The 27866-nt window shown below is 44.0% G+C and overlaps 4 protein-coding genes across 4 annotated transcripts; 1 reads left to right on the forward strand and 3 right to left on the reverse strand.

Moving 5' to 3' along the window:
• Positions 1-2456: 2456 nt before the first annotated feature.
• Positions 2457-8406, reverse strand: si:ch1073-13h15.3 (inactive all-trans-retinol 13,14-reductase). The gene is made up of 11 exons (XM_056297615.1): positions 8247-8406; positions 6714-6896; positions 6257-6498; positions 5956-6151; positions 5562-5759; positions 5323-5442; positions 4642-4780; positions 4308-4417; positions 3876-4042; positions 3516-3675; positions 2457-2626 (listed from the first exon to the last, which is right to left on the reverse strand). Exons 1-11 carry the CDS (start codon positions 8401-8403, stop codon positions 2457-2459), a joined length of 1842 nt encoding a protein of 613 aa, XP_056153590.1. The 5' UTR covers positions 8404-8406.
• A 3044-nt stretch (positions 8407-11450) lies between these two features.
• On the reverse strand, positions 11451-12320 carry gngt2b (guanine nucleotide binding protein (G protein), gamma transducing activity polypeptide 2b). Its single transcript, XM_056297709.1, has 3 exons — positions 12247-12320; positions 11838-11926; positions 11451-11579 (listed from the first exon to the last, which is right to left on the reverse strand). Exons 2-3 carry the CDS (start codon positions 11919-11921, stop codon positions 11451-11453), a joined length of 213 nt encoding a protein of 70 aa, XP_056153684.1. The 5' UTR covers positions 11922-11926; positions 12247-12320.
• A 4087-nt stretch (positions 12321-16407) lies between these two features.
• Positions 16408-22229, forward strand: tmem101 (transmembrane protein 101). The gene is made up of 4 exons (XM_056297564.1): positions 16408-16538; positions 17247-17427; positions 18163-18309; positions 21537-22229. Exons 1-4 carry the CDS (start codon positions 16408-16410, stop codon positions 21843-21845), a joined length of 768 nt encoding a protein of 255 aa, XP_056153539.1. The 3' UTR covers positions 21846-22229.
• A 3978-nt stretch (positions 22230-26207) lies between these two features.
• On the reverse strand, positions 26208-27621 carry LOC130127155 (reticulon-4 receptor-like 2). The gene is made up of 2 exons (XM_056296727.1): positions 27346-27621; positions 26208-27160 (listed from the first exon to the last, which is right to left on the reverse strand). The coding sequence occupies exons 1-2, from the start codon at positions 27619-27621 to the stop codon at positions 26393-26395; spliced, it is 1044 nt and encodes a 347-aa protein (XP_056152702.1). The 3' UTR covers positions 26208-26392.
• Between the last annotated feature and the right edge of the window lie 245 nt (positions 27622-27866).

Below are 27866 nucleotides of genomic sequence, written 5' to 3' on the forward strand. Positions count from 1 at the left end.
AGGAGCCAGTTGAGGTGGTTTTGGGCATCTGATTAGGATGCTTCCTCGGCGCCTTCCTTTGGAGGTTTTCGGGGCACGTCCAACTGGGAGGAGACCCTGGGGTAGACCCAGAACTTGCTGGAGGGACTACATGTCCAGTCTGGACTGGGAACGCCTTGGGATCCCCCAGGAGGAGCTGGACGGCGTTGCTGGGGAGAGGGACATCTGGAGTGCCCTACTTAGCTAGCTGCCACTGCGACCCGACCCCGGAGAAGCAGCTGATGGTGAGGTGAGATGAGATGAGATGAGAAGAAGAGAAGAGAAGAGATGAGATGAGATGAGATGAGATGAGTGAGGAGAGGAGAGGAGAGGAGAGGAGAGGAGAGGAGATAAAGAATGTGATGCGGAGGTGCCAAGCAGCATCCAGGTGGCGACCACCGTCACTATGGAGACCTGGCAGGAGGACAGACTATACATGCACACAGGGAAGACTCACATCACACCATTCACGTACACAGCAGAAGAGACAAGAAAAAATATTATATTGGAGTGAGAGAAGGATATAACATTGAAACAGGGTATGGATTTATATAGATTATATATATAAATCCATACCCTGTGTGTGTGTGTGTGTGTGTGTGTGTGTGTGTGTGTGTGTGTGTGTGTGTGTGTGTGTGTGTGAGGCATTGATCGAAGTGCTATATAAATGTCGTAATCCATTTTACTGATTAGGGTTATTTGAGAAATGAGAAATTAAAGTCAGTTGTCCAAGAGATCATAAAATCAAACTAAATTATATCAATTTTCAGATGTGTTAGAATATTTTTCTTCAAGACTAGTCCTAAAAAGGAAGACATTGCTAGATGTTGTTTTCTAACCACCAAGAGTGTTAGCGCAACATGACTGATGGGCCCAACTTGCCTTACATCCTTTGTGTGAGTGTTGCATGTACAGGGTAAATATTTTGATGTCGATGCTAAAACGATATGTCTTTCAGCCCTTCTGGTTAGTCAGATGTGCCTTGTGCAAAAAGGTGTTGAGTGCTCAGAATAAACAGGGCAGGCGTGCTGCAGCAGCAGCAGCCGCATCAACGCCACACAGAGAGGTTGGGATGGAGGTAAAAGAGCAAAGAGAGGCTCTGGCTTCCCACCGCCAGCTAGGACAGAGGGGGCATTCTTCTCCTCGGATCCCCTTGGTCGTCTGTCTGAGACCACATCTCACCGGCCAATCTTCTCGCCGTTTACAGAGGAAATGTTCACTTAGTACAGGAAATCTGAGGTTTCTGCGCTATACTTTGATTCAAGCGCTTACCCAAACAACTCAGTGGGGTTATAAACCCGGTCAGAACAACATAGGTATGACCCAGTATCCCCAGGAGGGTCTGCGAGGTTGGTCCAACACACTTTAGAGGACTATTTGAATGCACTTCCCAGGATTACCCATTCTACCTGGGGTTTTTAATTCCACTGTTGGTAATATTTCATGACAATAACCTGTCTGAATCAAGCAGTTAACAGTTAATGGATTATTTATCTCATTTAACCAGAAGCCCTCATACTGTGCCCTGTCAAGAATGGGACTTCTTGTTGACCCGCTCGCACAACTTGTTCAACTGCGACCTATGCTCCTCTATCTAAGAGAGGAATTTGGGCAAAAGATTTGGTCAGTATTGTCTAACGATGACATCACCAGACGATGAAAATAAAGTTTTTTATGCTCAGAAGGAAATCTGGAATGGCTGAAAGGCCAAAGCAGTTGAGCTAAGAAATCTTTTCCAACATCCATTCACATCTGAGTTTCCACATGACACCATGGAACTCTATTCAACGGCTTTGTGCCCTCGAAGAGGCCGTTGTTCAACTGTTTCTGTCAGCATAATTTAACATTTTTGACACTGGAAAGTGAGAACTATAATCGATTTTATCATCATTACAATACGCAAAAAAAATAAATACTGCAGTTCCACAGTGTTTTTATATACTTAAAACCACAATATATTCATGGTTCTTCAATATAGAGACACAACACAACAGAACGCTTGTTTTGCACCACAAACATGCATTTACGAATAAGATAATTTGCATTTACAGATCAATAGATTAGATAAGAAGAAGATACAAGAAGACGATAAAGTCAGTAGCATCAGGCTCCTTCTTTTAGAGTTACACTGGATATATTCCCATTCATTTGTGCCACCTTGCAAAAAGTTTTACACACTGAATTCAAATAAGGAGTCATCACAGACTACTTGGCATACCAACTGGACATGCTGTGCATGTTATTCCCTGGCATCCCAGCTGAATGACACATTGTGGCGCATATCTCTGGGTCGTTCCCCGAGTCAGCAAGCTCAGTGGATCTCTTTTCACCGACCGAAGCTCAGCTCAGAGATAAAGGAGCCACTATCTACCAGAGGTTTCTATTATGGGTCCTTGTTGCATCATAATGTCTCACTGCAGGAGAAGAAAAGAGACGTCTCACTGCAGTTTCTTCTTCGTTAGCTGGGCCAGCTCTTTGGCCTTCCTCCTCTTCAGCTTCTTCTTGAGGAGGAGCAGGTCGATGTAGATTATGTGCTTTAGGACTGTGGAGGCGCAGAGGAGTCCTCCGTGCAGCGCGCCAGCTATCCCGCAACTGAACACGTCCTGGCCTGGAAGAGAAAAAGGAAATGTAGACTGTAATGCACGAGTCTGGACTCTGTTTCCCTCTAGGGGACGTGTTGCCCTCACAAGCTCGAACAGGGTTTTTTTCAACATCACCTGCACACGACTTCCAAGTTACCATGGCCATCTTGATTTATTTTGTCTCATTGTTCAAGTAAACTAGCCAGCAAACATTTGCCTGGGTTCATGAGAGCGACTCTACATTCTGCCACAGAGGTTATATGGATGCAGAAGAAAAACACTGTGATGGACTCATATTTCACAGTGTGATCATCCCTCTCAGCTGTACAGTGACTGAATCAATCTGACCGCTTGTTCAGATACTTTATTTGTTTGTTTGTTTTCCCCTCTTTTTCTCCCCAATTGTCAATTGTACTGGCCCGAGCCATCCCGGTCTCTGCTCCACCCCCCTCTGCCGATCTGGGCAGGGCTGCAGACTACCACATGCCTCCTCCGATACATGTGGCGTCGCCAGCTGGTTCTTTTCACCTGACAGTGAGGAGTTTTGCCAGGGGAACGTAGCGCGTGGGAGGATCACACTATTCCCCCCAGTTCCCCCTCCCCCCTGAACAGGTATCCCGACCGACCAGAAGAGGCGCTAGTGCAGCAACCAGGACACATACCCACATCTGGCTTCCCAGCCGCAGACACAGCCAATTGTGTCTGTAGGGACGCTCGACCAAGCCAGAGCTAACACGGGGATTCGAACCGGTGATCCCCGTGTTGGTAGGTAATGGAATAGACCGCCATGCTACCCGGACACTTAGATACTTTCTAAGACTAAGACAAATTCTCTCAGTTAGACGCCACAATGAATGAATTGCTTGCATGCAGTTTTGTGAAATGGCCCGAGTGGCCTGAGACAACATTGCGTACCAGAGATGTAGAGGTTTTTAACAGGGGTGTCACATCTGTTCCTTGCTACGGCCTCGGCGTGAAAGCGGTCCAGATTGTGTTCGGCGGAGTACATGGCTCCACGCTGCGCCCCCAGGTAGTGCATGTTGGTCAATGGCGTAGCCACTTCTTGGAAGACCAGCTTGAAAATGAATCATACAAGTCAAATACTGCAATTCTTCTGAAACAGAGTAAACATCCACGTACAGACCAAACAACAGGGACTTTATTCTTATCAAAAATTAATATATGTCTGCACATGGGCAGAGATACGCACATGCGCAGACTAAATGTGTGTAGGCCCTACATGTGTATGTGTGAGAGTGGGTAACACTGGCATACCTTGTTTTTGATTTTGGGGAATATGGTGCAAGCCCAGTCAAAGAGATGCTTTGCAAATCTCATCTTGTACTTGTAATATTCATCACCCCTCTTGCGCACCGTTGTGTCTTGCCAATCCTCAAACCATTCGTACTTCACCATCGTCAGTATTGTCATGCAAGATTTTCCTGTGAACGTGAAATGCGTGGCACATCACACACTAGTTCATATGTGGACACACAGCTGTGACCTTACAAGGGTGATATCTCTGTTTGGTAACTAAGCACATGTAGCTGTGACCCAGCAGATATTCAGCATCTTTCAATGTTGAAAACATCAGTACGTATATGTGGTCAGTGAAGGTCAACCTATCATGCTATAAAACAATTCGTTATGGAGGAGGATGAGGAGGTGGAAGAGTGTGAGAAGTAGTTGTGGTAAGTTTGTTTGTACCGGGGTGTCTTATCTTGGCCTCGGGGTCTTTGGCAGATGGCATTGTGATGAACATCATGGGAATGTTTTCTGGTGCCTCCTCCTTGCTCAGCGCAAAAAACTCTTCCATCCTGCAGAAAGATAAAGGTTTCTTTATTTTAAGTGGGCAACAAAGATCCCCACACAATGCTGGAGTAGAGAAAAAGGGGGCCCAATGGCAATGCCCTGGCCCAAACTGAGACAAGTCAACTTTGCCTCTGCATTTTTCCCCCTTTTCTACTACTTATACAATAGCGCCACCCTGTGACTGTTGAAAGCTGCCTGTCATCACGGCCAAGAGCTATGTTGTACTTACGAGGTGTCGAGGTCATTGTTTTTGAACAGCCAAAAGTTGGTGGACACAAGGCCTAACTCCTCCTGCGTCCCATCAAAACCAGAGAAGACCAAAAATGATCCCCTGCCATGTCTCATCATGTCCAGTCTGTCCTGAATACCTGTAACAGCACAGAGTATGGGATTTACAGTATTACCTTTCAGATGCACAGGGTATCTTTTTTTAACCCCCCCCCCCTTTTTTTCTCCCCAATTGTTCTTGGCCTGGTCGCTGCTCCACCCCCTCTGCCTAGCCAGGGAGGGCTCCAGACTACCACATGCCTCCTCCGATACATGTGGAGTCACCAGCCGCTTCTTTTCACCTGACAGTGAGGAGTTTCACCAGGGGGACGTAGCGCGTCCCCCCCCCCCCGAACAGATGCCCCGACCGATCAGAGGTGGCGCTAGTGCAGCGACCAGGACGCATGTTCACATCCGACTTCCCACCCGCAGACAAGGCCAGTTGTGTCTGTAGGGACGCCTGACCAAGCCGGAAGTAACACGGGGATTCCAACCGGCGATCCCTGTGTTGGTGGGTAACGGAGTAGACCGCCACGCCACCCGGACGCCAATGCACAGGGTATTTAAGAATCGGACGACGTTTAAAAAATGTTGCTGATCGATTTAACTCAACGTTTAATAAATACCAGTCAGCATTTCTCACTTTGCTTGACGCTGATCTCAGGAGGCAGAAGTTTCTGGAAGGTGGTGAAGATGCCACAGTTGGAGACCACCACCGGAGCGTGCACCTCTACTTCCTCCTGGCCTCTGCTCACTTTTACACCTATCACATGGCAGAGACTTTTAGATTTATTTTTTTTACTTTTTAAATTTTATAGAGGTTACCTGGAGGTTGTTGTTTGTTACTTTTTTGCTGATGTAGAAGATGGAGACTGTTCTCACCACAAGCTGCTCCCTTGTCATTGACCAGGATCTGGGAGACGGGAGCTCTGACAAGACAGTTGCCCCCATGTTTCTGGATGGTACGGATGATATTAAAGGCGATCTCACTGGCGCCTCCTTTAGGGTAGTAAGCACCCCGCTTGTAGTGATGGATCAGGAGGGCGTTGATCACAATGCTTGAGTCCTTTGGAGGAACACCTTAAAATGAACACAAAAGAGATATGATTTCTTCTCTGATTCAGACAGGCAGGTTGATTGAGAGCACACCTCTGTAGCGATGTTTTGGAGATGTATTTGCAAGGAGACAGGAGACATTTACTACTCGGAGCCGCCCGGCACCGAGACAATTCAGGAATATTGTCTCAAATCTCCTTATCCATTGAAGCAGACCTACCATAGAAAAGGTAAGAAAAGATGATGTGGAGGTCCTTGTTACTGGTCAGGGTATTCACAAAGTCAGTTGCACATGTGCCAGAGAGGTTGAAGATGGGGGAGACCAGGTGTGCAATGCGGGACTTAAGCAGAAACAAAGACAACCACCGTGGGATCAACTTCAGAGTCGCCAGGTAATGGGTCTTTTTAGCTGACACCTGTTGGAGTCAACAGAAAGTTTGGGAAGATAAAAGAAAAAAAATTACATTTTACAGAAAAATCTTGTCGATAAGGGATGTAAGAGTCTTCAGATAGGTCTGCACCTTCATGATTTTGAAGAACGTCTCAATGGCAGCCACGTCATCAGGGAACTGTTTCTTCAGGTGGGCTTCCATTTCAGTCTTACCCGTGAGGATGGTGTATTCCCGTTTCTCCTCACCCAGGCCGATATGAATGGTGTCAAAGTGCTGATCCAGCTCCTGGAACTCCAGCTGGCCCTCAGTGATCTGGTCAAAGGCGATGCGTAGCAAGCTGTTCTCATGGAGCTGCCCGATGTAGTGAAGCCCTACGCAGAAAATAAGAGGTCAACGAATACGTCAACATTTCAATTATTTTCTTTAGATTCCAAATGTATACTCTGCATTGTAATCTGTATGCCTCCCAAAAGCCCTAAATGGGACAAAAGCAGCTTCAACTGCAAAAATGTGCATTGTTTGCATTTATACAAGAAAAGAGAAGATGGAAGGTCTAGCCGTCTCATAAATGCACACGTCCTCTTACCGACATCAAACTCAAAGCCTTTCTCTATGAAGGTGTGGCAGCAGCCCCCTGCCTGGTCATGCTGTTCCAGGACCAGCACCTTCTTCCCTGCTTTGGCCAGTGTGGCTGCAGCTGTAAGCCCGCCAATCCCACTACCAATGACGATGACATCCAGATCTTGTGGCACCCTGTCGAGGCTGAAACCTGTGCAGAAATGATGTGCAAGATGCACATTCAGAAGAAATGTGGACTAAACTGCATGGCAAACAACATTTAGCTGTTGTTGCTAAGTGCTATTGAGTTGTGTTTTTGCAAAAGTGGTGTTTTTAATGAGATACTCCATATGAAAAGAGGAACGGTGTTGAATCTGTAGGTCAAAGATGTGTTACATAATTTCCTGTAGATTAAAAAAAAAGGTCTGATGGTTGCACAAGAAAAGATTTGCAACCATAAATGTATGGTTCCCAAGTCTAATCTTGTATCGCTTCTTATTGGAGTAATAAAGAGCAGATAAGACTGTTACCATAATCTCCCTGTCATAATCTAATTAAGATAAACTGACAAGATGAAAGTATATTTCAACACTTGTGGTAATTGGTATGCAATCCAATATGTAAGTTGTGATAAATGGGACCAAGCATTTAGATAAAAGTTGGTAAGTACATTAACTGTAAAACTATTATGTCAGGTCATTTTAACATCCAGATGCGGGTCCAATCGATTTGAACATTTTTATGAAGTTCAATCTGAATGCAAGAAACTCTTTTAAAAGCATGTAAAATGTCATTGCAGGAGATATGGTCTGTACAATGCAATGACCAGAATCTCCTCTTTAAATTGTCTGGTACGGTACATAGTTCATCTTTAACAGCAGCAGTAAGCTCTTATATAAAGGTCGATGAGTAGGTCTATAAAGAATGGCTCATATTTAGTTCCCTGGAAAATTACGTTCAGGTGCTTTTCAACAATTCTTGTTAAAAATCAATGACATTAAAAGACAAATAGCAGCTCATGTTTCACCCAAGTATTTTGATTGTGTTGCATGAGGATCTTTTTTTGTGTTTCATCCTTGCTGCTTTCTGATCGAAGTTGTGGCTGTATCACGACTCGCATTTGTGTTCTCAATTAAGATAAAAGCATTCATTACGAACATTGTGCAGATGTTGGTGGTGCTTCTTTTTTTTTCTTGCAGCTGTTGCATTTCCCGTTCTGGACCAGACCACAGAATAGACAACAGAATTGGTTTGTTCTTGTTTCAGGTTGAGACTGGATTGTGGTTTGCACTGGCTTTTGGAGATCGCATGCATCCAAATGAGGGTGAACAGTAGACATGCACAACTGTGCTCTGTTATAGTTGTATGCACAACACAGGTATATGGCTTCATGCAATGTTGCGTATTGCATCATATTGAATTGTGCACCTACTGCGACGTCCATCTGAGAACTTTTGCTTAAGAGAGCCTTCGACCGGGCATCGGTGCTATACAACTCCTCTCTGCCAAGGTAGAGCAAAGCTGAAGTGGTCTTTCTCTTACAAGACTGCAGGGATCTTACCTTGTTTGATGACTTTGTCCCTCTTCTTCTGATCAAGTTCACGAGGGCCAGGGGGTCTTACTGACTCCAGTGAGAAAGGGCTCGGTTTCCCAAATAGGTACCAGTATGTTCCACCGAGCCATATCACCAAGCAGAGCAAGATAACCAACAGCCACATTGTGAGAAGCAGAGTACTGGAGCCCGCTGGAGCTGACGGTCTGGACAGGCGCTTGATCCTCCGGGCTCCTTTTATTATGCAGAGGTGTGTGGAAATGAGGTCAGGGATCAGATATGTAGCACCTGTCAAGAAATAAAGATAAAGCTGGTAAAAAAGACAAGATCCACATGACAATGGAGAACGCGTATTGGCACACCCTCTGCTCCTATAATATATGATGTGACAAACCAAATTTGAAGTGTATTTGTTGAAATTAATCTTTTTAAGTAATTCATATGTCCCATGTTTGATGGTTCAATCTTCTGCAGTATAGCAGTGTTTGGACCGTTTTCCACTTAACAGGTTCGATGTGCACTTCTCACTTACAATTACCTGGTCATTTTAATTCTGTTAACACAATTTGAATATATATATATATATATATATATATATATATATCTTCACTGAGGTAACACAACATCCTGTTATTGAATAGCCGGTTTTGAGATAATCAAATCACTGATAATTTTTTTTATTGAATGCAAGAGATTTGTTTCGATCCAGTGAGTTTGAAACAGTTGTAATGATTTCAGCGCCACAGTAGAATTGAACCCTCTAACCTGGTCTTCCTCAGGAAGATGGTCGAATATGCAACAGTCACAGTGTTTTCTGACAGCTGTCGAGGGTGGATATCGCTATCATGACTGTTCCCTAATAAGCCAATTAAGATAAGGTGTCATCATGTTAGACTTTACACGTACAGTTTCCAGTTTTATGTCTTTACATCTTTACAGTACACCCCTCCCCTTATTAATGGCTTTGTTGTTGCCACCCTCCTCTTTCTTGTGTAACGTGTGTGTGTGTGTGTGTGTGTGTGTGTGTGTGTGTGTGTGTGTGTGTGTGTGTGTTTCATTTCATTCGTCTTTACTGTGAAGCACTAGATAAATTTTATTTTAGAAAATTGCTGATTGCTGGTGAGATCTGGCCTCATTCTCATCCTTGTTGTTGTCATGCAGCACAGCGGTCCTGCCCATGGGAGTGTGCAGTTTGCATGTCGGTTCAAAGTGGGTGCTCCGATTTTCTCCCATCGTTTAAAAACAGATGAAATGGAGACAAAAAGTGACCCAAAATATGTATGGATGGGAGTGATTTTTGCATCCTGCAATGGACTGGCAACCCACCTTGGTCTTATCCATGCCCTCCATCTGTCCACAGCTTGCTGAGATAGACTATAGACTCCAACCCCTCCTCCTCCTCCTCCTTCTCCTCCTCCTCTTCCTACTACTACTACTACTACTACTACTACTACTACTACTACTACTACTACTACTACTACCACTACTACTACTACTACTACTACTACTACTACTTTCTGCTGCCCCTGTTAGGGGGTCGCCACAGCGGATCATCTGTTTCCATCTCTTCCTGTCCTCTGCATCTTCCTCTGTCACACCAGCCACCTGCATGTCATCTCTCACCACATCCATAAACCTCTTTGGCCTTCCTCTTTTCCCCTTTTCCCCTGTGGACCCAAAAACATGCAGAGAATGGATGGATGGATCGATGACTATCATGATTAGAATTATTGTTGTTGTTGTTGTTGTGGTTTGTTGTTGTTATTTTAATTCTGTTAAAACTATAAGTAGATCTGGTGAGTTAATTGCATGAGAAAGGGCACAGACAGGTCACGCCTCTGGAATGACATTTGGTATGTTTTTCATCCGTATCCATGATATCTCGTCTTTCTTGGAAATCCTGTCAGTGTGTAAGAATAGAGGGGGAAAAAACAATAGGTTTGTATGTTCCTTTTGATTGAGCAATGTCCATACTGCACAGATAGCCAGTTCGCGTGGACTTTGTGCTTATGTTGTATGGTAATTCAGTTTACTTTGAGTTATGGGCCTAAACCAAGGTCAGAGATAATGTGTGGCAAAAACAAAGTACATAGAGCCAGATACCCAGGTCTTTATTTTATTTTAATGTATTTATTTATATACTTATTTATTTTCTCCCCTATTGCATCCGTCCAATTACCCCACTCTTCCGAGCCGTCCCGGTCGCTGCTCCACCCCCTCTGCAAATCCGGGGAGGGCTGCAGACTACCACATGCCTCCTCTGATACATGTGGAGTCACCAGCCACTTCTTTTCACCTAACAGTGAGGAGTTTTTCCAGGGGGACGTAGTGCGTGGGAGGATCACGCTACTCCCCCCAGTTCCCCCTCCCCCCTGAACAGGCACCCCGACCAACCAGAGGAGGCGCTACTGCAGCGACCAGGACGCGTACCCACGTCCGGCTTCCCACCCGCAGACACAGCCAATTGTGTCTGTAGGGGCGCTCGACCAAGCCGGAGGTAACACGGGAATTCGAACTGGCGATCCCTGTGATACATGTCAGATATAACCAGAGATTATCTTGCTTTTTGTCCCCTGAGGTGTTGTGGGCAGATTTTGTAAAGTAACTCAATCCATTGCAGTTTACTGGTTATCTGATCATAATCCGAAATGTATGGCGTGTGTGTGTGGGGGGGGGGGCTGAAAATGGGACTAATTGGATGGAAAGCCCAAAATGGAAGTGAGGGATGAAGCACTTGGAATAAGATTAAAGACTTTGACTCAGGAAGCAGCTGTGTATCATGAGGTTAACTTAGCCAACTGTGCTCAGGCCAAGAAATCCCATTACAAATTACACTAAGTAGCGTGCGTGTGACTAAAGGGGCTTCGTCCTGTCGTACAGAAACTCACATGGGCGTCCGTCACCATCCACCAGAAGTAAAACCTGCCTATGTGCGGGGGATATATTCAAGCAAGAGCAGAAGCCAGTCCAGGTCAAAGCTTTACACAGCTATTTCTCTTTAATTACAAATTGTCAAAGATACATATTCATATTAACAGATATATGATCCAGTGATGGGAATGGGGCTGCCCCCCTTGTAACCGGTACAACCATTACAGATCTGCAGCTTGTGGGGTTTCTTCTTCTTCTTCTTGTACTCGCTCTACAAGATCATGACAGCAAAGAACCGACTCTGATAAAAAATAGTGGGACTCTTTCCTGGACGTCTGTGTGCTATGTTATTATGCAGCCTCCCTTGTCTCCCTTGTAAGGGTTCTTGTCATCCGGGACGCCTTTGATCAGAGGGTCGTCTGCTGCCAGGCCCTCCACAAAAGCAATGGTTTCTGCACAGTTGGCACCCATCTGTTGTACAAGAGTGAGGACGGAAACACAAATGGTGACTATAACTCAACGTTGTTCCACAAGAAAGAAACGAGAACACTTAAAAAAAACAAGGATTTTAAACACTGAGCATTGGAAACTCACTACAGGTTCCCCTGATTGTCTTACTTAATCAGTATGCATTTGCACCAAAAAAGAAAAACACACATTTTAAAGATGTTTTTTTACAAGAGAAGGGAAAGGCGAAAATTGCATCCAAAGAGAGATTGAATAACTCACTGGTGTCCGGGGTGTGCTAACTTCTTTCTTCAGCTGATCCAGCTCCATTTTCAGGATCTCTTTATCTGACATATCCCGAGCCATCCTGGCTGTTAGAGGAGAATAAGACCTTTGTTTTAGATTGTGATCCTATAGAGATATGATATTCACAGTGCTAAGCTATCGCCCAGGCATAATTTCAATCTTAAACTTACACAGCAAATGATTATAAAAGAATATGGCCGCTTTGGTGTTCCTTATCATTAACTGTCAGAGGACTCCTCTCCCTGTGACATGTGGTAATTCACTTCTCCTAGCCCTGCTTCATATGTGTTAGCTAGCATCCTCTTCTTCATTCGGATTTACCATGACTTGTTCAGTAATAAGAATACATGAAGCTAACTACATAGTTGGGGAAAAGCCAGCATACCTGTTGAATGGTGGGATGCCCAAAAATCTGAGAGATGTGTTAGCTCCTAAGAGCTAATGAAGTGTGTGCCTTCCTCCGGTCGCTTCTTCACACTGACTGAGCCGTGTTGTCCCACTGCTCTTCATCACAGCTGATCCCCTCAGCTGGCTTTGGCGACAGGCCGGCACAGGATTGGGCCCTGATGTCACCAATCCTCCTTGATCCGATTAAGCAATCAGGAGCCATAAAGCCTCCACCGTCACCTGAGCAGGAAGGCCAGGGTACATGGCCGGCTTTGCATGAGGTTAGAAGTGTGTCACAAGGGCAAAAGCACATGTAATACTTCGCCATAGCATTGCTGGTTTCCTAAATGTCTAACTTCCTTGTTTTATTTAGCATTTGTTTTCACCATGATAATACAGTGTGGTCAAAACAATATGTACACATACACACGTGTGTATGCTGTGGTGGTGTAAAATTCACCCAAGTAAGATGATCTGTGCATGACATTTCATTCTGTATTACTTATTACAAAGCAAAACTCTTGGCAAACGTTAAGTTTGACCGTAGAAATGTTTTACTTTTCTGTCACTACTTTGTAAATTTAGTGCAATGCATAGATTATAGTTGGTAGGAGGGGTAAGGGTTCACCTGAACTTTACCTGTCTGCGCAAGGCCATCTGCCAAGAGAAAGGAGTCCAAGTCAACATCACCCAGATGGTTATATAACCAGCCATGCTATACAATTAATATCCCTAAACCCACTTATGTCGTTAATCAAGAAAAAGTTGACATACAGAAAGTAAATGCCATTGAACATACAGGACTGACAAAAATGTTGTAAAACAAAACTGAATAGTTTTGGTTTGCCATCACTCCCATTTTATTTTTGGTACAAATGGATTTTTTTTTTTATTCCATTAACAGATAAATCTTCTCAATACCTGTATCAAATGACTATGCTAGTTTAGTAACAATGTGCCATGCATGTGTATTTTGTTGCCACCATTTTCTCACTGTGTGTGTGTGTGTGTGTGTGTGTGTGTGTGTGTGTGTGTGTGTGTGTGTGTGTGTGTGTGTGTGTGTGTGTGTGTGTGTGTGTGTGTGTGTGTGTGTGTGTGTGCGTGCACTGTCTAACTGTACAGTTAGATGGTTGTTTTTTTGTTTTTTGTTTTTTTGCTCATGAAAAAAACTAACTATAGAATCCACTGCAGGGTAGCAGTAGCAGTAGTATTCAATGTGCTTAACTGCACTTTCTCCTCTCCAACAAACATTTGGCATTACGTTCATTCATGAGTATTCTTATACAGTGCACCCGGAAAGTGTTCACACCCCTTCACTTTCCCACATTTTATTATGTTGGGAACTTATTCCAAATGGATTAAATTCCTTTTTTTTCTCATCAATCTACATACAATACCCCATAATGAAAAAGTCAAAAAGGTTTTGTAGAAATTTTTGCATATTTATTAAAAATAAAAAACTGAAATATTGCATGTACATAAGTATTCACACCCTTTACTCAGTACTTGGTTGAGACACCCTTGGCAGCAATTACAGCCTCAAGTCTTCTTGGGTATGAAGCAACAAGCTTGGCCCACCTATATTTGGGGTATTTCTCCCATTCTTCTCTAAAGATCCTCTCGAGCTCTGTAAGGTTAGATGGGGAGCGTCACTGCACAGCTATTTTCAGGTCTTTCCAGAGATGTTCAGTGGGGTTCAAGTCTGGGCTCTGGCTGGGCCACTCAAGGACATTCACAGACTTGTCCCGAAGCCACTCCTTCATTGTCTTGGCTGTGTGCTTAGGGTCGTTGTCGTGTTGAAAGGTAAACCTTCGCCCCAGTCCGAGATCCTGAGCGCTCTGGAGCAGGTTTTCATCAAGGATCTCTCTGTACTTTGCTCCATTCATCTTTCCCTCAATCCTCACTAGTCTCCCAGTTCCTGCCGCTGAAAAACATCCCCACAGCATGATGCTGCCACCACCATGCTTCACTGTAGGGATGGTATTAGCAAGGTGATGAGAGGTGCCTGGTTTCCTCCAGACGTGACGTTTGGCATTCAGGCCAAAGAGTTCAATCTTGGTTTCATCAGACCAGAGAATCTTGTTTTTCATGGTCTGAGAGTCCTTTAGGTGCTTTCTGTCAAACTCAAAGCGGGCTGTCATGTGCCTTTTACTGAGCAGAGGCTTCCGTCTGGCCACTCTACCATAAAGACCTGATTGGTGGAGTGCTGCAGAGATGGTTGTCCTTCTGGAAGGTTCTCCCATCTCCACAGAGGAACGCTGGAGCTCTGTCAGAGTGACCATCGGGTTCTTGGTCACCTCCCTGACCAAGGCCCTTCTCCCCTGATTGCTCAGTTTGGCTGGGCGGCCAGCTCTAGGTAGAGTCCTGGTGGATCCAAACTTCTTCCGTTTACGAATGATGGAGACCACTGTGCTCTTTGGGACCTTCAAAGCTGTAGAAATTTTTTTGTACCCTTCCCCAGATCTGTGTCTTGATATAATCCTGTCTCGGAGGTCCACAGACAATTCCTTTGACTTCATGGCTTGGTTTCTGCTCTGACATGCACTGTCAACAGTGGGACCTTATATAGACAGGTGTGTGCCTTTCCAAATCATATCCGATCAATTGAATTTACTACAGGTGGACTCCAATCAAGATGTAGAAACATCTCGAGGATGATCAGTGGAAACAGGATGAACCTGAGCTCAATTTTGAGTGTCATAGCAAAGGGTGTGAATACTTATATACATGCAATATTTACGTTTTTTTATTTTTAATAAATTTGCAAAAATTTCTACAAAACCTTTTTCACTTTGTCATTATGGGGTATTGTATGTAGATTGATGAGGAAAAAAGGAATTTAATCCATTTTGGAATAAGGCTGTAACATAACAAAATGTGGGGAAAGTGAAGGGGTGTGAATACTTTCCAGATGCACTGTATGAGATGCTGAGCCTGACTGACCACATCTAATGGTGACATCACAAGATATTTACACTTAGCTTTATCACAGGTATCACTACTAAGCCAAGCCATTTTTAGGATCTGGGTTAGTCTAAAGATTAACCTGAGACACGTCAGTGTGGATGGATTTACAGCAATGTAGAGAAACTTCTACCACTGTTAAATATCACAACCCTTAGAATTAAAATAACAAGATTAAGCCAAGTGCATGGAATGCTACTGTGCACACCCGGAAAAAAAAAGAGAAGGAAAAAAAAAGTTTGTTGTCTGAATCACTTTAATTACAAACTGCTTAAATGTACAGCAGTTTGTCTTCGTGACTTTGGTGCAAAGACATCTTGAAATCTAAGATGTCTATAAGAAGTTTCAACCAATGGGTGCATGAAAGGATTCTCATTTATTCAATTCAGAAAAATCTTCTGTTAAAAATCTCAAGTATTTTTTTTCTCTTTAGTATGTGCTGAACTCTTTCTTTCTTTCTTTCTTTCTTTCTTTCTTTCGCTTTCTTTCTTTTTTGTTACATCTCCCATTTTGATGTTTTTTTATCTACAGTTACATATCTATTCATTTTATATTAAAATTGGGAATACCCTTATGCTGTCTTTTTAGCAACAACACAACAATCTCGAAATTGACCAGCCACTTCCACCTTTCACTTGCCACAGCCAAGATTTCCAGGTGACCTTGGTTATTCCTGTGACAATCTACTTTGTCCAGTAGAGAGCAGTGTTGCGCCTTGTTTTTCTGTTTGAATGGGGCGTGACATTGACATGTTTCAGCCAATGGAAGGACGTCGTTTTACGGCAACGCAACTTTTATCGGAGGAGGTCGATTTACACTTATTTTATTTGATTTTATTTGATTTTAAATTTTTATTAATAGAAGTTTGACTTAAATAATACTTAAGGTAACGCATGTTTTTTTCAAGTTTCTATTCGGATAATGACATTTTCCCCGGAAGTTGATCAGGCCCAAACCAGCGAGCGTTGTTTCGTCAACACCCGCAACCCGACAAGACCTGCCCAACTCTGCCTCTGATTGGCTAATCGTAACCCTAACCCCGTCCAAATCCCAATTTTAACCAATCTAACCAACGGAGTTGACGAGTACTAGCCAATCAGAGGGAGAGTAGGCGTGTCGGGTTCTTTGCGGAATGCGGATAGTAAAAAATAAGGCCACTAGGACGTGTTGAGTATAGCGTAGTCAGAGAGCCGCCATGGCAGCGCCCAGTAGAAAGCAGATGTTGAGGCTCCTCTGTCAGTTTGGGGCATTTATTTTGACCCGGTTCGGATTTTGGAACTGCTTTAGTATGTTGATGCTTTTTGCTGAACGTGCAGATGCGAAAAGGTAAACGTAGCACGATTAATTATATGAAGAGTTAACGTGGACCGTTAGCCACAAGTGAAACATAAGTAAGCGCTAGCTGAAGTTAGAAAATGTACTAGTCTCCTATATGTATGTGTCCCTTGGGATGCATTTAGTCTGTTAAACGGTGTTACCATTTCAGAGGTGTTCTTGCGTGATCCAATTTTATCATATTTGTTGTAGATTTGTAATAATCAGATTTGATCCATGCTAGTTAACTGGGTGTAGTATTTCAGCAGTTACAACACATGTACCCAGTCTGTTGGCCACTGCCATATGGAGTTGTTTTAAGTACATGGTCTGTAATTACGAGTAAAACGTTCCCCTCTGTAATTTTTCCGGTGGTGCGATCCTAAAACCGGCTGCAGCCCTTCGTTGCTATAAATTTAGCACATGAACTGAATGCAAATCATTTGAAGTAGGTGGTGGCTGATGCTGTGAGCTGGTTATCTGTTGGCTGACCACCACACCCCTTTATGTTATCGCGGTTTCAAAGGAAACTGAAAACGTTTGTCTCTGTTAAGAAGTGGGCAGTCTTCATTACACCTGCGTAATGCACTCACAACATGTTGATAAGGCGAGTTTTTCTGACAGCCAACACCAGGATGCAATAGTTTCAGGATGCAATAGTCAGGCGGTTGTGCACGATATTGTTTGATTTAACGGTCTTTGATTTCTTTCTATTTCCAGGAAACCAGACATTCAGATACCTTATTTGTATGTGGACATGGGGGCAGCGGTGTTGTGTGCCAGCTTTATGTCTTTTGGGGTGAAGAGGAGGTGGTTTGCCTTGGGAGCTGCCTTGCAACTGGCCGTCAGCACCTACGCCACATATATTGGTGAACAGGTGCACTACGGTGACTGGCTTAAGGTAACAAGCCAACTTTAATTTGGAGCCATCAACCAGCCTGCTCTGGAGGAGCCTTTCCTTTATTAGTGCACATTATTACTATCGCCTTCCACATGCTTTCCTATGAAGGTGTTCACATTTCTTCCTGTTCTGATCTGAAGACTTTGGATGACTGTTAGCAAATGTCTACCATTAAGTTTCAAAAATATTGTTTAATGAAGTGCCCGCAGCTTTATTTAGATTAACTTCCTTTATGGAGGCATGGTGGCCCAGTGGTTAGCACTGTTGCCTCACAGCAAGAAGGTCCTGGGTTTGAACCCCAGGCTGTCCCAGGTCCTTTCTGTGTGGAGTTTGCATGTTCTCCCCGTGTCTTAGTGGGTTTCCTCCGGGTGCTCCAGTTTCCTCCCATCATCAAAAGGACATTCGTGTTAGGGTTAATACTCCTGTCTGTGCCCCTGACCAAGGCAATGGAAAGAACTGGAGTTGGTCCCTGGGCACTGCAGCTGCCTGCTGCTGCTATACAATAGGATGGGTTAAATGCAGAGAACACATTTTATTGTAAGATGTACAATGACAAAAAAAATGTGTCTTTCTTTCTTCTTTCTTTCTTTAGAACATCAATATAAAAACAATGTAAGATGTTATTGGGATGTCATGAATGCTTAATCACAACTTTCAGTAATTTCTTTGGAATTGATGGTGTGGAAGAAATCTGCCCATGATGTTTATTGCCTATGGTTTATCGTTAACCTACAGGTACGGATGTATTCCAGAGCGCTGGCCATCATTGGAGGCTTTCTGGTTCTAGCCAGTGGGGCAGGTGAGACGTATAGACAGAAACCACGCACCAGATCGCTGCAGTCCACTGGACAGGTTTTCCTGGGGGTCTACCTGATCTGCATGGTAAGACCATAAGTATAGTATTGGTATTAATTTGGATAAGTCTAGTCTATTAATAGATCCTGACACTTTATAATCAATGTGAGATGGGGACAATTGTTCCAATGAAAATCTTAAAACAAGGGTGTCCGGGTAACGCAGCGGTCTATTCCGTTGTCCACCAACACAGGGATCGGCGGTTCGAGTCCCTGTGTTACCTCCGGCTTGGTCAGGCGTCCCTACAGACACAATTGGCCATGTCTGCGGGTGGGAAGCCAGATGTGGGTATGTGTCCTGGTTGCTGCACTAGCACCTCCTCTGGCCAGTCTGGGCACCTGTTCGGGGGGGAGGGGGAACTGGGGGGAATAGCGTGAGCCTCCCTCATGCTACGTCCCCCTGGCAAAACTCTTGACTGTCAGGTGAAAAGAACCAGCTGGTGACTCCACATGTATCGTAGGAAGCATGTGGTAGTCTGCAGCCCTCTCTGTGTCGGCAGAGAGGGTGGAGCAGCAGCTGGGATGGTTTGGAAGTGTGGGGTAATTGGCCAAAAAGTACAATTGGGGAGAAAAAGGGGGGGATCCAAAAAAAGAAAATCTTAAAACAAAACTTTTCCTGGCAAACGAATTTCCAAGCCAAAGTAGAAACATCAGGTTTATGCAAAATACCTTGAAAAAGGTACAAGCTAAAACTGCTGTAACATGCTGCTAATAACTTAAGAGATATATACAATATAAAGGGAAATATGTCTAAACTACATTTTTACCTTTTGAAACTAATGGTATCTGACCTAGAGAGAAGTTTTTTAGTGTTTATACATTTCTTTTCCCTCCATATTTGGTGAAGATGACCTACTTGAACTCAATTTACATAAACCTGGACAGCCGACATTTATGCAGAGGAAAACAAGGTCACTCGTGCTCATTAATTGAATTACATTTGAGTCTTTATAGAAAGACTGGGATTAAATAAAGGTCAAAAATCATAATAATCCATGATATATTTTACTTAATGATCAAACAGACCATGATATGTTCAGGGTTTCCCCTCACTGATGTATTTCTTTGGGGGGGAAGTCCTGACACACTAAGTCAGTGGTTCTCAACCTTTTGGGGTTGTGACCTCCCCCCCCCCCAAAAAAAATCAGATTGGTGTTCACGAGACAGTTTTGTGCTTGTTTTATCCACAACCATCTGGCGACCCCCCCCCCCTTGGGGTCCCCGCCCTCAGGTTGAGAACCAATGCACTAAGCAACCGCCAAAATGAAAACAGGCGTAATCCTAATGTAAAAACTTGGTTCTAGCATCATTAAAAATTAATATCATTTCTTTTAGCTGCTCAAATCTAGACACAGCTTATGTCTATATGTGGTGAAGCCTAACAATAAGCTATTCCCTGAGAGGGCATACATGTTAAGGTTCGAGGGCTGCCCCACAGTAGAGCTGAGATAACAGCAGCGAAACATGGAGTAAATTTGCTTTGTCTAAGTGTACGTGTGTACACATTGAACAATGCATTGAATTTGTCAAACTCGGGTCAGTTGAAATTACAACATTATCTCCCTAGCGCTACGTTTGTATTTCTCGATAGATTGTGGTTCCTCTGTAGATATGAAGGAGATCCCAACATTCCATTGCAAAATTGATAATGAGGAGGAACAAGGCCACAGGAAGTGGGTAGAAATTTTAAGATGTGATTTCCTGGCATATATTCCATCCATCCATCCATCCATCCATTAGCTGAACCGTTTATCCTGCTCTCGGGGTCACAGGGATGCTGGAGCTTATTCCAGCAGTCATTGGGCAGCAGGCGAGGAGACACCCTGGAGAAGCCGCCAGGCCATCACAGGGCCTTAATGGCCAAAAATTTAACATTTATTATGGGAAATACATTAGCCATAGCTACTTCTAACAAAATGCAACAAGGATTACAATTTTGCAGGTGGTAAATGTACATTTAATACTTTTATATTGCAGAAAATTGCTCATGACTAAGCTCAGCTCTCGACTGAAGGTTTCAACCTTAATGGCCAATAAGCTGGGTACTGAAACCTCAAAATAAGATGAGATAACCTTTATTCAGCCCCGAAGGGAAATTCAGGTGTAGATGGCAGCAAAGAGGGTAAAAAAAGACATCAACAGGGTAGAGTAACAGAAATAGATAGATAGATAGTAGAGGTCAGTCACCTCGGGATCAGAACAATACTAAACCTAACATTAATACTAACAATAATAAACAACATCATAGATATGAGATCAGCATATGCTCTGCATTTATATATAATAAGTATCATCAGCTGTTGACAGCTGATGATTGCTTATGGCATGAAACAGGCGTGTACTGTCCATTAAAGAATTTACTCGAATCACTGGATTATATATATATATCGCCTAGCATGTACACACATGGCATAGCATATACAGCATATACACTCCAGCAGTATTATGCTCTATCATCAGTTCCATAAATAAATAGCAACTTGTACATTTTAAATAGTACACAATGTGTAATATGCAAGGTAATAAGGTAATATGTCATGATGTAATATGCAATATGTGAACAGTAGCAACTTGTAGCAACTGACTGCAAGATGGTGGCGCGCTGGACGTAGCGTCTACTGTGGTTCCCTGTTCAGTGCTATGTTTTCTTTGTTATTTATATGTTAGTTTTAAGTTTATTTACAAGTGTAGGTTATGCAATCTTCTATAGCTGTCAGGAACTTTCCCTCATTTCGTTTTTGACATGTGCCTGCACATTGTTTTTAATGACAGTACATTTAATTGAATTGAACTGAATTGTAAAACAGTACACCATGTGCAATATGCGAGGTACGGTCAGGTTGGTCACTAGGTCAGCCTAATCATAAGTCAGAGGGCTCAAGTCAGTGGCGGTCTATGGAGGTCAAGGAGTCGATCCTAGTCAGTCCTTGTGCGGGAGGAGCAGGGGGGGGGTGAGGTTGGGGCAGGGGCTGGGCCTTCTTGTGGAGCCTGATGGCTGTTGGTACAAAAGACTGGCTGAGATGTTTCGTCGTTTGCCAGGGGACAATGATTCTGTGACTGAATATGCTCCTTCCCACTATCTCGTCATGGAGGGGATGGGAGAAATGTGTGGGGAAAATGTGTGCTCATATGTATTTCTAGCTGTGACACAATACACCAAATCACTCAAAAAGGCAGGGAAGACAATGTAAAGACAAGTCTGTTATCAATTACCAGCAAATTATTTACAACGTACCCATTTCTTTTTGCCGCCAGGTATACTCCCTCCAGCACAGCAAGGAGGATAGGCTGGCCTATCTGAACCACATCCCTGGGGGAGAGCTCACTCTGATGCTGCTGGTGGTGCTGTTCGGGGTGCTGGCTCTGGCCTTCCTCTCTGGGTGCTACATCCGCCTGGCCGCCCAGATCCTGGCCACAGTGCTGCCCCTGGTCATTCTTTTCATTGACGGCAACGTGGGCTATTGGCACAACACACGCAGGGTGGAGTTCTGGAACCAGATGAAACTGATAGGACAAAATGTGGGTATCTTCGGCGCTCTGCTCATCTTGGCTACTGACAGTTGAAACGATCCAGCTCAGACTATTGTAACAGACTGATGTGTCGCCGTGGGAGGAGAATGTGGGCCATAACGCCAAGGCACAGCTATTAACTCAAACTACTGTCAGTGGCCTCTCAGGACTCTCATACACTCCAAGCTGAGACATTTGGAATCTCGCACAATTTAAGCCATGTCCGTTGTCATTGTCTACCTGCAGTCAGATTTGCTTTTGCAAGATAAAGACGCAAAAACGTTGTTTCTTTTTGCAGATTTTAATTGTCATGTTTACATTGTGTCTGTTAATTTTATGCGCTGAAACCTGATATATATGACATTTGTATGTAATCTACAGGAAAAATACATTTTCTTCGAGAAGGTTATGGTATTATCACACGGTTTCTGGATGTTTGACAATACCCTGTATGGTGGGAGGAACTAAAGGGAAATTTGAAATTTAACACCTGTGGTATTTCCTATGAAATAGGAGGGCTACAGCTGTGACCATTTTGTACGAAACACTTTTGTATATTGTATTGCGCTTGTTTGACTTGTTCGCAAACATCATTCCTCAGAATGTAGGCTTTATTTTAACTTAATAAATTAACCCAGCTTGTATGTCTTCTTGTGTGTATTTCCTTCACATTTTATACAGAAGTTGACTTAATGGAATAGTGCACAAATCGACTCTTTGTGAGGCTCAATGTTCATCATCTAAATTAAACGATCATATAGTAAATAACATGATCAACCATCCACTATCTATATCCACTGGATCCAGTTCAGGTCGATGGGAGCTGGAGTCTATACCAGCAGGTACGAGGCAGTAGGCAGTAACAGATCAGTCATTTACTAGGTACACACACATACACACACCTAATTCAGAGATAATTATAGAGATAATTTTGAGATTCTAGTTCATCTAACATGTATGTCTTTGGACTGGGAGGAAACCAGAGGTACCCGGAGGAAACACAAACGAGGACAAAATTAAAACTGGTGAGACGACGATGCTAATCACTAAGCCATTGTTCCACCAGGTACACGATCAAATGGTTTAAATTAGATTTATACAGAGAAAAGGCTTCTCTTCCCATCAACAGCTAAGTGCTGTCGTAAGGTGAAATAGTTTTCCCATGACAAGTGGAATGAGCGAGGAGACTGAACACAAACTGAAACTTTGAGGCGGTGATGTATAATTTTTGGAATTTTTTTCCGGTGTCACCAATGTCTTACTCATGGAAGTGCAGACAACTACAAAATGGTGTGTAATAAGACTGGACAAGGTTCCTCATTCATGGACAAACATGACTCACATCACGCTACAAGACCCGCTTCTTTCAGTTCAGTTGTCATTCTATGTATTTAAGTGATTAAACAGCTTATGATTTTTTTTGGGGGGGGGTCACTTTGAATCTATTGCTGAGTCTATTATCAACGTCTGATCATCTATTTGAGCCGCATTTAGACTCCTCTCCATATCTGTTTATCATTTTGTCTGTAAAGATTTTCCTACAGATGACAATAGAGGCAGGTAAGATACAACTGAGAATGGGAGCGTCTCGTTTTGAAGATTTTTCACTAAATGAGGCGTATGAGTGACAGTTAAGTCTCATGATCTGAGCGAATGCACGTTGACATCCTAACAAACGAAGCCCCACACGACAAATCTCACCCTGGCTGTCTCCCTACAGAGATAGATTGGTGTATGGTTGAAACAAAGTTTAACATTCGGCGTCAATTTGAAGAGGAAACTTTTGTTTAATTTCACCCTCCCCCTCCCCCCATTTTCTCCCCAATTGTATCCGGCCAATAACCCCACTCTTCCGAGCCGTCCTCATCTCTGCTCCACCCCCCTCTGCCGATCCGGGAGAGGGCTGCAGACTACCACATGCCTCCTCCGATACATGTGGCGTTAACCAGCCTATGACGTTTAAATAGTCTCAAAATCGGCCGCTTCTTTTCACCTGACAGTGAGGAGTTTCGCCAGGGGGCGTAGCGCATGGGAGGATCACACTATTCCCCCGCCCTCAGTACAGGCACCCCAAACGGAGGCGCTAGTGCAGCGACCAGGACACGTACCCACATCCGGCTTCCCACCCGCAGACACGGCCGGTTGTGTCTGTAGGGACGCCCGAACCGGCGATCCCCGTGTTGCTAGGCAACGGAATAGACCGTCACCCTACCCGGACGCCCAAAGAGGAAACTTTCTGACAAGGTTATGGGCAAAGAACAATGTTGACCTTTCCCATGACCTTGACCATGACTTAACCCAATTACCTCTCAAATTTAACCGTGTCATCTAGGGACTATTTGGCCACCTTTCCTGTAGTTTAATGTCATTTGCTGCAGCGTTTGTTTGTTGTTGGGGTTTTTTTCTCTGTAAAGTTATTGACAGATAGTCAGACAGATGGACGGCACCAAAAACAATATCCCTCGGGCGGGGTGGTAATCTCTCGTGTAGATAGCAGTTTATCAGCTGTGTCAGCTGCTCACCTTTGTTTGTTTTTGTTTTCCGAAATCATCACATAATTGCCTGCATTATCATCAGCCAGTTTTGTTGCCATCATTTTTATGTCTCATGACTTGGAATTGTATTCCAGATTGTGCAAGACAACCAACTGTCGTATGATCACAGAGTTATGTTAGACAGTCCCAGAAAGTTGAATCAGCTCATCTGGACACAGCGTTTATTGGGAGAAACGTTTCATCACTCATGTAAGAGACTTCGCCAGTCTCAGCTGGCTGCCGGTAGGGGACATGTATGTGACGAGGGAACGACCGTCCCTGAACGGGGGGGGGGGTAAGAGAACACCAGTCGCCATCTTACAATGCTGTGATTGCAAACATTCCCAAATCCTCCGTGAATAGTACAACATGGCCATTGTAACTAGTTAATGTTCACGGTGATTTACACATAAAACCGATCGTTGGTCTCGGTCGTTATGCCACTGTGTTGTTTATAAGGGTGGGGATACCTGCAGTCAGGTGAGACCGAAGAGGTCACTTAGATGAGTGGTGAAACATTTCTCTCTCAATAAACATTGTGTCCAGATGAACTGATTCTGCTCTCTGGGATTTCCTTAACTGGATTATTGAGTATGCATAAAGACACGTTAGACACTGCATTAACTATATGTAGGACTGAGCTGCATTATTACCACCGCCACCATCCTTGCTGGATTTCTAAAGGTATTTAGACGTTTCTTCTTCTGAACCTCCCTGGTGAGTAACTTTTGAGTTTGTATGTTTGATGACATTTTCCCCACTATCATCTTTCTGTCATCCAAGCAATTAGTAAATATGCATAAATTATAGACATCAAAACTTTATATTTTGTTTGAGGTTTAAATATATGGTTGCTGTATTATATAAAACACTTAGAAGGGCAGTGGACATTCAGACTGCAGCTTATATCAGGAAAAACTGGAGCAAGAGAAAAAATGGTGAAAAGGAGATTAAAACTGTGTCTCGTAACAAGAATTAAGTGCTGGCACAAGTTCAAGTTGTGTCGTAGTAGCTTATCCGATCCAAAACAAACAAAACCAAAACCTTGAAACAAGGTCCAGGGTTGGCAAATGATGATCCAAGTCCTCATACCTGCCACTACGTGTCCACAATCTCTCATTTCCAGGTAAAAAGCTGTAAGCAGAGAGGATCGCTGATACTTGCATGACCGAGCATCAGTCAAGGGCTTTGTCCAGGTCATTGATTATAATGGGCCTTGCTATTGTGTAAGGTATAGGGTCTGTGACATACCATGATCTATCTACATAAACTAAACACACAGAGTTCCCACTCTTTTAAGGAAAATCATCTTCCATGACATCTGCTTGGATATGTACATGACTGCTGTTGCTTATGGAAGGTCACATTATTCAGTATATCAGCAGAAGCATCAACAAACTCTGTGTCACGTTTAGCTGGTCGCTGAACACACTGCCCGAAATTCAAGCACTAATGCGCAATCTCAGTGGCTAAAAATATGCTAAAAATATGCCATCTACCCCTGTGTTACCTCTGGCTTGGTCGGGCGTCCCTACATACTGTGTCTGCGGGTGGAAAGCCGGATGTGGGTATGTGTCCTGGTCGCTGCACTAGCACTTCCTATGGTCGGTCGGGACACCTATTCAGGGGGGAGGGGGAACTGGGGGAAATAGCGTGATCCTCCCACGCATTATGTCCCCCCGGCGAAACTCCTCACTGTCAGGTGAAAAGAAGCGGCTGGCGACTCCATCAGAGGAGGCATGTGGTAGTCTGCAGCCATCCCCAGATCAGCAGAGGGGGTGCAGCAGTGACCGGGATGGATCGGAAGAGTGGGGTAATTGGCTGGATACAACTGGGGAGAAAAAGGGGAAAAATCCCCCCCCCCCCAAAAAGCCATCTAAGCGGGTGAAGATACAATTTCATGACCTAACTTTACAATTTTCTATGGCCTCAATACTTCCAGGACATTTGATCTTTTTGTTGTTTTTTTTTTTTGTGATATTGGGCTATACAAATAAAATTGACTTGACTTGATTTTTGTGTTTACCATGACTAGAAAACTAGTCTATGGAGCTCCAGGTTTTCAAGTTAGAGTTTCCGGTTTGAGTTGGCATCAGTGATAGCTTGTTTGCTCTTGCGGTTGCGCTCTGCCTTAATCAGGGCACCGATCACAGCAAGTACGACAGTTATGGTGATGACCAGCACGCTGGCTGTCTCAGTAATGCAGAGCTGGCTGTCCATCGAGGAGAGGTTGATCCCGGCTTGCAGGGCAGGGGCATGACAAACAATGTCATCATAGTCCTCAACATTCAAATATCGGACATGCTTGATCTTGCTGAAGACACGATGCAGCTCACAGTCGCAGGTCCAGGGGTTGAGGGACAACTGCAAATGAGTGCTGGTGGTGTGAAGGTTCAGAAAAGTCTTAAACTTGAGGTGCACTAGCTGGTTTCCCTGAAGGCCAAGCAGAGTCAAGCTCCACAAAGGTGCCAGAGCCTCTGTCTCTATGAGGGAGAGGTTGTTGTGGCCAAGAAGAAGGACCTCTAGATTTTGCTGCCTTGTCAGCAGATCATCCTTTAGTACATTCAACCTGTTTCCCTCCAAGTTGAGGCGGTTCATGTGGGAGAGGCTATTGAAAACCTTGCCCTCCATCGCCCTGATGTGGTTGTAACTGACATCGAGCTTCCTAAGATTTTCAAAGTGGTCCAGTGAAGGGGAGCTGAGGTGTTGGAGTAAGTTGTGGTCTAGCCGGAGCTCCTGGAGGGCAGACAAGCTTTGGGAAAAGTCCCGGGGCAGCCATTGCAGTTGGTTAAAACTCAAGTCCAACCTCTCCAGAAATTGTAGGGAGGACAGCGACTGGAATTTTGTTGGTGAACACAAAGACAAAAATTAGGCACGACCAGTGAACACTGAAGAATATAATCGGAGAATAGTTGCCATGAAGTAGCATTTAAAGAGCAACACATTGATTTCTGACTATCATATAAACAAGGATAGAGGGAAAAAACATCACATCCAACAGGAGGTGTGTGTGTCTGTACCTGCTGCTGCAACATGCGGATGCTGCTGTTGGACAGCAGGAGGATCCTGAGAGACCAGAGGCCGATAAAGGAGTTGCTGCGTACCTCTGTCAGCTTGTTCCTGCTCAGATCCAGCAGCCAAGTGCCGTGGGCAATGTTGTGAGGGATATGGGTCAGCCCACGAGACTGACAGTCCACCAGGTCAGAGGACTCATAGCACAAACAGTGGTCAGGACACGGCTTGAAGGCCAGGATCATGTCGAAGAGGAGCGGCAGCATATGAATCTGGCTGAGCATCTTGCCTGAGCAGGGAGGCGTGTTATGTTCAGGTTAAAGTCTTCTTATCACTCCTGGTAGAAGATGTAGAAGCGACCCACTGCTTTACCCCTTGTGTATGAGCTGGATTTATATTCATTTTCTCTGGAAAAAGCAATGCACGCAGAAAACAACATGCTTCGAGAGAATGTCAACCCCAACTCAGAAAATGCTCAGAGTGAGCTCTGAATATTCCTGATTAGAGAGGGATTATGGGCTTAAACAGA

The sequence above is a fragment of the Lampris incognitus genome, chromosome 17, assembly GCF_029633865.1.
Source record: "Lampris incognitus isolate fLamInc1 chromosome 17, fLamInc1.hap2, whole genome shotgun sequence".
In the NCBI taxonomy this organism is placed as follows: domain Eukaryota; kingdom Metazoa; phylum Chordata; class Actinopteri; order Lampriformes; family Lampridae; genus Lampris; species Lampris incognitus.